The 9,416-nt window shown below is 41.8% G+C and overlaps 1 protein-coding gene across 5 annotated transcripts in view; it reads right to left on the reverse strand.

The window, feature by feature from the left end:
• Positions 1-3,027: 3,027 nt before the first annotated feature.
• The window catches only part of AP3M2 (adaptor related protein complex 3 subunit mu 2), an 18,377-nt gene continuing 11,988 nt past the window's right edge, over positions 3,028-9,416 (reverse strand). For all 5 annotated transcript variants that reach the window (XM_019798709.2, XM_011223809.3, XM_002918365.4 and 2 more), the window contains exons 5-9: positions 9,170-9,255; positions 8,641-8,774; positions 6,857-7,064; positions 6,436-6,580; positions 3,028-5,297 (exon numbers count right to left, since the gene is read on the reverse strand). In XM_019798709.2, coding sequence (XP_019654268.1) covers positions 5,197-5,297; positions 6,436-6,580; positions 6,857-7,064; positions 8,641-8,774; positions 9,170-9,255 — 674 coding nt within the window. In that variant the 3' untranslated portion in view covers positions 3,028-5,196. The remainder of the gene's footprint in view (positions 5,298-6,435; positions 6,581-6,856; positions 7,065-8,640; positions 8,775-9,169; positions 9,256-9,416) is intronic.

The following is a 9,416-nucleotide window of genomic DNA, read 5'->3' on the forward strand; positions in this document are numbered from 1 at the left end:
CTCCACTTTACAGCTCTTGGAAGGAAATCTTTTTGTGTATAGTGTAAATCCTTCTTTATAAACTTTATAATAAAACAGGAGACTTGTATCATTTCAGTAACTGATAAACTAGCCTTTAGTATATTTATATCAGTCCATTTTGGTTTTTACTTTGTTGCCACACCCCTGTATTATACTGTGCTGAAATAATAAACTCAGATTATTTTTCACATATTTTCCCAAACAGAGTGAGATAATTTTGTTTCACTTGCAGTATCTCATGGTTCATTTATTCTTACAGCCATATTTTTTAAATCATCTCAAATATTTGCTTCCATTCATTTGACGTACACAGAACACTGGCTGCATACAAGGCAACGTGCTAGGTGCTGTGGACAGTAAAAAGGGGGAGGAAGGCAGTTCTCGGTTTGACAGGAAAATAAGGTACTTAAGTACCCAGATAGAACAGAGATGAGTCACAAAAATGGCAGAGAAAACTTTCACTGAGTTTCATCTCCAGGAAGTATGAGGAAATCTTAAAGAAAAACAGAGTTAGGTAGGGCTTTCAAAAATAGGGCAAGATTTGGACTGGTGGGGAGGTGTGAGCAAGGCATCCGTGAGACCAGGAAAGTCACTGCATGGAAATACAAAGATCTGGAGAGCAAAAGGGGCAGTGGGAGTATGGGGAAGGATTTTGTACAGGTTGTTGGAAGTGAAGATCATGAAGAATGTAGGTAGGAACTTAGATTATGGTGCTTTCAATGCCAAACTGAGTTTTGGACTTAATTCTGTAGGCAACACGGAGCTACTGGGGCTTGTGTGTAACAGAAGTAACGAGCTGAGCATGCCCTGGGAAGAATGAACCCGAGAGGGATGGAACGAAAGCAGACTGGGTAGGCAGACTCCAGGGACAGCAACCAGGGTGGTAGAAAGGAGGAGAGGGGATAAGAACGGAAGCATGACCTTGCCAGCATAGCCAACATCCCACTGCTGGTCAGACTAGAAGCTAGTATTGGCCATTTTCTTCCCATTCCATTTTCCTTTCCTGGTCATCTGAAGGAATTAACTCCCAGACCACGGGGTGCCTGGCTGCCTCAGTCGGAAGAGCATAGAACTCCTGATCTCAAGGTTGTGGGTTCGAGCCCCATGTGGGATGTAGAGATTATTTAAATAAAACTTCAAAGAAAAAAACCCCAATGAACTCCCAGACCAAGACACACTAGTATGTTACTTAAGGATGCTGCTTTCTTCTTCTCTTAGACCACTTTCTTAACTAGAGCTGCAGTCCCTATTCCTGGCTGCAGCCTGACACTTGTATCATCACTGCCACCCTAGATGGAAGAATAAGCCTGAGGATGCTTGCTGTTGGATAAACGCCAGCAGTTTCCTGGAGAGGAGAAAAGGTGGTTGCAGTTGTCTCTTTCTCCTGAAAGGCTGTGAGAACTGCTCACTTTAGATGTTCTTAGAAGAAAACTACATAGTTTTAGCTCACAGAAGAGACACTCTAAAGGCCAAGAGCTTGATTTAGAGGGGAGAAAACCCAAACTTCCCTGAAATACTCAAGCCCCTGGAGCAGTTAAATAAATACAGATCACAGAAACTTAAGTCATAGATTCCTCCGCCACAGACCTCTCGTGTCCAAGTTTCCCCTTGCAAGTGGCAGATTTTATTTGAGATAGAAATGTACCTTGGCCATTTTAGACAAACACTGCTCAAGGACAATAGGCAGGACTCCCAGCGAGCACATCTCTGGCAGGAATTCAGTGGGTTTCACCCACTCCCCTTTGCAAGACAAGCCTTTCTTCAGAGACTCGGATGAATGAAATGAACCGAAGCAGCAAGGCCTCCTGGGATGGAAACGCCAAATTACAGGCCCCAACATTCCTCTGGGTGAGGTCCTGGCAACCACAGACTGGAGGAAGACAATTGCTCACAAGAGGCCGCGGACCAAGCTGCAGGGCAGAGTCCCAGCCCGGCAAACAGATTCCTTTGAATTACACTAAAATATATCCAAAGAACAACAACACATCATTACCTGGTGTGGATTAGGAAATTTTGGATAAAATGTCTGTAACTTGTCAGGCCAGGAAAAGGAATATAAGGCGAACTTAAATAGTTCCTTATCCCCAGCTGGTTAATAAAGCAAACAGACGCTAACAGATCTGAAGAACAAGAAAGAGTCTTAGGTAGCTGTGCAATACATTTTAGCGGGCAAAGACTTAGGGAACTCATGATGGAAACTGCTATCCTCCTAGAGCCCCAATCTTAGGTCTGGTTATCAAAAAGTGTCTAAATTTTTGGTTCTATGTTTAACTTCAAAAGCAAAAACTCACACAATCCCCAGTACTTGAAATCTTGGGGAAAAGTTTAAGAGTTTCAAATTTAATTCCCTCTTTTAAAATTCTAACAATTAAAAAAATTAACCTCATTGCCAGCACTAAGTCACCACCTACTGGCCACAGAGGAAAGTACATGTATTATAAAATTCACCTGGTCACACCACAGTGCAACCAGCACAGCCATAGCACGGGAAGACACGTTAACAACTAAGACAGATGGGATGCAGTAACATTAACACCAAACACTGCAGTTGGTAAACAGAAAACAGCCTTAATGTCTTTCCATGGCCACGAGGGATTTATCAAAGGATATCAATACAGATAGGGGATAACAACCGGTGTCCACACTTTACAAAGACTGCCCATGACTTATCTTCCATTTCACGCCCGAACGGACCAATCTAAGGAGATCACGAGCGTGGGGGAAAGCACTAGAATAGCCATCAGCAGCTTTCATGGCTGGTCTATAGTGGGGAAAAATGACTGATCTTCACCTTTATTCTTACAACCTTAAAAATGACATTAATACCAACATCCCCTATTTTCAGAGGTAATGGGAATCATACCATACCTATGGCGTTAGGTCTACTGGTTGAAAAGACAAAAGTAGTAAGGTCCCCCAGAAATGACTTATTCCTTACTGCTTCTACTGAGGCCTGCCCAGCATAACACTACCATTCGTCTCAGTAACAAGACTTAGGACACAGAGAACTGGTAAAACTCAACTTTATTACGATTTAAACACAGGAGGTACTTGCACACGTGTTAAACACATCTGGAATTGAACAGCTCAGCCAGGACGCCCTGCACTCCTTACGGGACACCCCACCGGGAGGTAGCAGTGGTGCTCACTGGGCTCCAGTGGTTCGCTGCACGCGTGACCCATAACGTCACATGCTAAGGCCTGCAGGTGCCACACCCTAGATACTTTATTTCTCCTCAAGTTCTTCCCTTGAAATTAGGATGAACTGTACGGGAGGAAATATCACAGCTGGATTTATGAACCTAAAAATATCCAGGGACCAAGACTGGTTGTTTTCCTATGACCTAGGAAACCTTAAAATCCTCCAGAGCCCTCGGAAGAAGTAATTCCGAGTATTCTGGAATCATAGGCAGAGCTGTTCCCCCTACCCTGCCAGGTGCATATACAGGACATAGTCACTCAGGACAAATTCTGGAGTGATGGGAGTATGAAACACACCTGTTTGTATATAGCACAATTTATCCCAGAGGAAAATCACAAAGCAACATTACTCTGCAGCAAAAACAAGTCCAGGAAGTAGGGAGACAAAACTAGCAAAACAAAATTGCTGAAGGATTTGGAAACAGGGCCTTAGAGAAAAATTGTGGGCTTTGGAGAGTAGAGGTCTTCATTTTTCTCCATGCATGAAGCACAGCACAATATCACTCCTTAAGCTATAACAATAATAAGTTTAAAACCTGTCTTTTATATAAATATTTAAATGGGTAATAGGCATATTGAACTAGAATAAAAATTACCCATTGGGAAAGTCTGAGGTACTCCCTCAGCTGCCATGTTTCTTAAACCGGGTTACACATGATCAACATGGCCCATCTTCCTTCAGTATCAGTTTTATTCAAAGGGTTAGGGAATTTTATTTTATTATTATTTTTTGCCTCGAAACAAAGATGGACCAGTAGATCTATATTACTAATAGATCTGTTATAGAGTCGAGCACAGAAGACTCCAAGGAGATAACTTTACTGATTAGCTTCCAGGATCAACCATGCCCCTCGATGGTGAGCATTCTGTTAACTTAGGGTTACTGACGGAAAAGTGTCAGACAGCAAGGCTTCGACTCCAGCACTAGTCCAGCACTGCCGAGCGTAAATAAGGAGGCACTCGGTTACAGCTGTGGTGCACTTCCTGAAGAATGAGTTGGTCATCTACACTCTGACACTGTGACACACAAAATCTGGCTGCCCCGGGATTGTGGGATTGGCTTTTCTGAAACTGTCCTTGGGTAACAGGAAAAAGGCTGGTGAATTCTGCAACATAAAGTGAGTAAACTGTTCTGGGTTGGGGAAAGGGGCATTTCAGGCAGCCTCCACCAGGAAGAGGGCAGGTCACCTTCTCACAGAAGATGACAGACCAAGTGCTAAAGGCAAACAGCAGTTAGTATCTGAAAACTGGTCGGATATTGTCACAGTCTTCAAGGGAAAATCTGATTCTACTGGGGTTTTCCATGTCATTAGCGGACTCGAATTTCAGAAGCTTCCAGTTCACTTCTAGAAGTACTGATGATTTTATTATATGTGAAAGTAGAGGGATCAGAAAGAAACCAACTCCACTCTTTTCCTTCCAACCCTCCTTCAGGTGAGGCTTGACTGCTTTTCCTGCCCCCTTCACTTGAACCTGTGTCCTTAACGATTCTTCAGTACTGTTTCCTTTCTTCTCCCTCATAGATCAGATCCTTAACTGGCCTTTCTGTGACTAGCACCATTTTCTTCCAAGCTTTCTTTCCTTCTTTCTAATCTTTCTTTCTACCTTAAAAAACAAAAAGGAGTCATTCATTGGCTTTAGATCATTAAAGCCAGGCAAGTAACAAACGCTAGTCTTTTTCTATGGTTACCACGCTGAAAATAGTTAAATATGGCATCAAGTGTCTCTACCCTCCGTCACACATCTCTTCTCACAGAACTGAGCTGGTGCCGATTGTGTTTCAGTTCTGTCTGGTTCTCCCTGGTGACCCTTCTCTCCCTTGATTAGCTCCATGGCACTGAAGGCTAAGGAAAAAAGGGAGCGGGTGGGTCCAGAAGGGGATACTGACCTAGGAGACAGGCTGATATTTTTTACTTTTAGACAAGTAAGAAATGAAAAAGCGTTCATGACTGTTCTTTTTACAAAACTTTCCCTTCAGGTTCGAACTTGGAACTTTCCAGCTTTGGTCATGTATTTTATGCCCTTAAAGGGTTTGTACTTTTCTCCATACATATCCAGACGATTCACCTTGAGTCCTGGAAGGAAGGAAGATAGGCATTATTCAAAAAGGAGCATGTACCATGTCTGTTTATTTTAATTCAGAGGGATCAGTGGCATAGAGATAGTTGTAACAATGAACCAGAAAAATAATAATAATTGTCCCTTATTTATTTCACTTTTCTGAAGCTCAAAGATTTTTCACTCTTTGTCCATATACTGATAACAAAACTGCTCCAACAAAAAGCTATCCTGTTGGAAGACCTGTCTGTAAAGTGGCAAGGGCAGAAAGTTCCATGCAGACTGAAATGAGGATAAAGAAAAAATAAGACCCCTCTATGTTTTTCTCAAGCTATTGGACGGAATACATGAATAACATTAATGAATAATGAAATAAAATATAACTTAATGAATGAATAAATGAATGCTTCCTAAGTATTCTCACCGTACTGAGCAAAACATTTTATACTGTATAGGGTTTTAAAATTTGTGAAGTGTTTTAAGATGAAAGAGTTTATAATTGAAGCGAATGCTAACCACTTAAACTAGACAAGTTCTGTTGGTAAAGAAAAATAGGAAGTTTATATAAAGCTGAAGTCATCTCCTATCTACCTTACACAATTGTTCTAAGGATTAAATAATAACATAGATGAAAAGAGCTTAAAACAGTGCCTGGCACACAGTAAATGCCTGGTAGGCAGTAACTATCATCATCACCATTCTGAGATAGGTGCAGACCTCAGCGGGCTCAAGTGGGTTCCACATGATAATAAAAGCAAATATGAAAGTCCTTCTGAATCTGGGGGAAAGGAGGAGAAATTATTCTTCTCAGTCACCAGCTGAGAACACAGAAGCTTCCCATCCTGAAAACCTTGGGAACCCCAAACGGACAACCCCAGGATGACTCAACACCTGCTTGCCAACACTCCATCTACCCACACTATTTCCTTCTCAACTGTGTCTTACACATTGGCAGTCAGATCACTTCAGCCAACTTCAAAGAAAGGATGATGAACTTTCCCCAGAAATGCTAGAGAAGATTTTACTCAAAATTACTCATCAGGTAATGAAACCAAACTCCAAAAATGGGGAGCCAGCAGAAGGCTTCTGAGATCTGTGTCCTACTGGAGAGCCACTTCTGTTCTCATGAAGCCACGTAAGTCGTGAGTCACTCACCAGAAATGGCCAGCTGCTGGATCTTAAACTGCAGGTTAATTGTGGGGTTCTCATCTGGTTTGGAAGCTCCAGCCTGAAGACTCATGGTCCCCTTCAAACTTGGTAGCTTTTGGGGATTTATTTTTCCTACATCCCACGACAGCATCTTCAAAGAAAAAGAAAGAAGTTACAGTGGAACTCTTCATTTGAGGTGGTTGAGCTCTAACCTCAGGGCATCTGTTCACAGTATTACAAGCTGCCTCTAAAGTGGTTTTCAACAGAGAAAACTATTTGTCACCATAAATTATCTCAAGGAGAAAAAGGATGTCCCTTTGATTAAGCTTCCCTTTCAACAAGGTATAACATCTATGCAGAGGGCTCCTGCAGAAATACTTCTATTTAGTATCAGCAATTCAAAACTTCCTGCTTAATCTCCTCCTACCTTGGTAACTGGGTCAAATGTATGTGTCCCCTGAGATGGAGTGAGGCTCATATTCAGGACCCCTTTGGGCATCTGGCTGGTGACGATCACTCCCTCTATGGTCTTCCCCATAGTCTGCTTTGGTCCCACTGTTATTTCAAAGCGTCCAAGTGAACTACTGTCCCGGAAACTGATGTTATGTTTGACATACACTGGAATTGCCACCAGACTGGAAAAGAGAGAGACAAAAAACCCTTTACTACATTCATTAACACACTGGAAAAATAGCAACATTTTCTTCTTTTATGCTAAGCTTTTTTTTTTTTTTTGGCCCCATTGACAGCTTTTCCTTCCTTACCTACTTCTTTACTCTTTATATAAAAAAAAAAGCACAGGGAAAACCCCAGTAATCTTCAATTTTTTTTCTTTTTGTAAAGCTAAGATGCTATCTAGTAAATGAGCTAACTCTTCTAACAACTGAATAATATTAATAAAAACCAGAGTATACTAAGCCTATTATGAGAAAGGCATTAGAGATAAAAATTAGGAGTCACCATATCTCTGTGTTTTACTTTACGACACGTGACCAATAATGATTTGTACTTGGGAGAGTTCTATTCATACCTCATGGATCTTTTATAATATCTTGGGAGTGCTTTTACCTAACTTCCTCTGATCCTTGCAAAAACCTTATGAGGTACATATTGTAGGTTGTCATGATAGGACAGAACAGGAAATAGAGAAATCACAGAGTAATAACAAAGCAATAATAGTTCTTAACATCTATTAAACACTCCTGTATGCCAGTACTATGCTACATGTTTAAGCTCCATTATCTTTTTTTTTTTTTAAAGATTTTATTTATTTATTTGACAGAGATAGAGACAGCCAGTGAGAGGGGGAACACAAGCAGGGTGAGTGGGAGAGGAAGAAGCAGGCTCATAGCGGAGGAGCCTGATGTGGGGCTTGATCCCATAACGAAGGGATCACGCCCTGAGCCAAAGGCAGACGCTTAACCGCTGTACCACCCAGGTGCCCCTAAGCTCCATTATCTTGCTTAATCCTCCCAATAAGTATGAAGTAGGTACTGCTCCTGTCCCGATTTAAACATAAATAATGCTGTCCTTATACTTCACTAAGATTAAGTAACTTGCCCAAGGTCATGTATCATAAATACTGAAGATGGGGTTTAAATGTAGGCAGTCTGAGCCCAGAGCCTTTGCTCTCAAGCACGCAGGTATTTTCCTAAATTATCTGTTCCAAATCGCACAGGAAAGTACTGGTGGCTCTGAGGTGGCACGGCTCTCCTCGGTCTGTGAATCTCCTACACACCTTCTACTAAGGGCTTCGAAAGTCCTCTGACAAGATAGTAAAGAGAACGTTCAAGATCAAAAATGACTGCCTCTTGTGGTTTTTCATGTTTAATGCTCTTTTGGGTCGGGTGATTGAATACAGGTGTACTCGGATTCCAATTTGAGAAAAAAAGTGTTCTTGTTTAGACATATAATAACAACAAAAACAGCGGCAGTGAACTTAACGAGCACCAACTTTGTGTTAAGCACTATTTAGACTGTTTTATTTAATCTTCAAACATGGTCCATTTTTTGTTCAAACAAGGTCCATTTCCACTTACTGATAAGAAAACAGACACAGAAAGGTTAAACAACTCACCTGAGGTTACCCGATTAGTAAGGACAGAAACTGGAATTTGAACCCAGGTAACTCTAGAGCCTGAGTCCTTAATCACTACGGATACCGTTTCCATATATACACAGATTCTATTCTTAATTATAAGGGCTGCTTACTTCTGTGCACTGACATGGTAAGAGAGCAGGCGAAAGTTTCCATCAGGAGGGATGAAGGAGAGGATACGCTCAGATTCCCAGCGCTTAAAACGAACACAGGGATGGAAGCTGACATCATCCAACAACCTGGGATTCTGTAGTCACCAGGCAAGGAAAAGCAAGAAGTAGGAATTAAACACCCATATTTCTTTTGGGAAAATCATTCAGATGCTGTCTTTATTTAAATGCATGTGCACACACACACATACACACAAATTCCGTATCTCAAGCCTGATACAAGCTTTGTGGCTGTCCTGAATTATTTTTTTTCTTTTCTTTTAAGTAGGCTCCACACCCAGTGTGGCTTAAACTCATGACCCTGAGATTAAGACCTGAGCTGAGATCTAGAGTCGGACGCCTAACCGACTGAACCACCCAGGCATCCCTGTCCTTAATTAATTCTTACTGTTCCATTCCATTCTCACCACTGTCTTTCCAGAAGCAGTTAATTTGCCATCCCAAGATCTGAACCTGTGGCTTAGGACTTTACCATGAAGGAGAGTGTAAGGTCTGGCATTCCAGTCAGCTTGACACAGGCATCAATGACCCCCTGTATCTCAGCAGTAATTGTGGAACCTGAGATAGGAATAAGACAAAAAGCCGGTAAGAGGTTATTCAACACTTTTCTGTCTTTCACAACCAACTTATTTCCTCCCTACCTCCTTCTTTAACTTTCTCTTTTCCTCCCCAACTTTTGTCTCCTCCCTCCCTCCCTCCCTCCCTCCTTCCCTCTCCCT

This window comes from Ailuropoda melanoleuca, chromosome 18, assembly GCF_002007445.2.
Source record: "Ailuropoda melanoleuca isolate Jingjing chromosome 18, ASM200744v2, whole genome shotgun sequence".
NCBI lineage: Eukaryota > Metazoa > Chordata > Mammalia > Carnivora > Ursidae > Ailuropoda > Ailuropoda melanoleuca.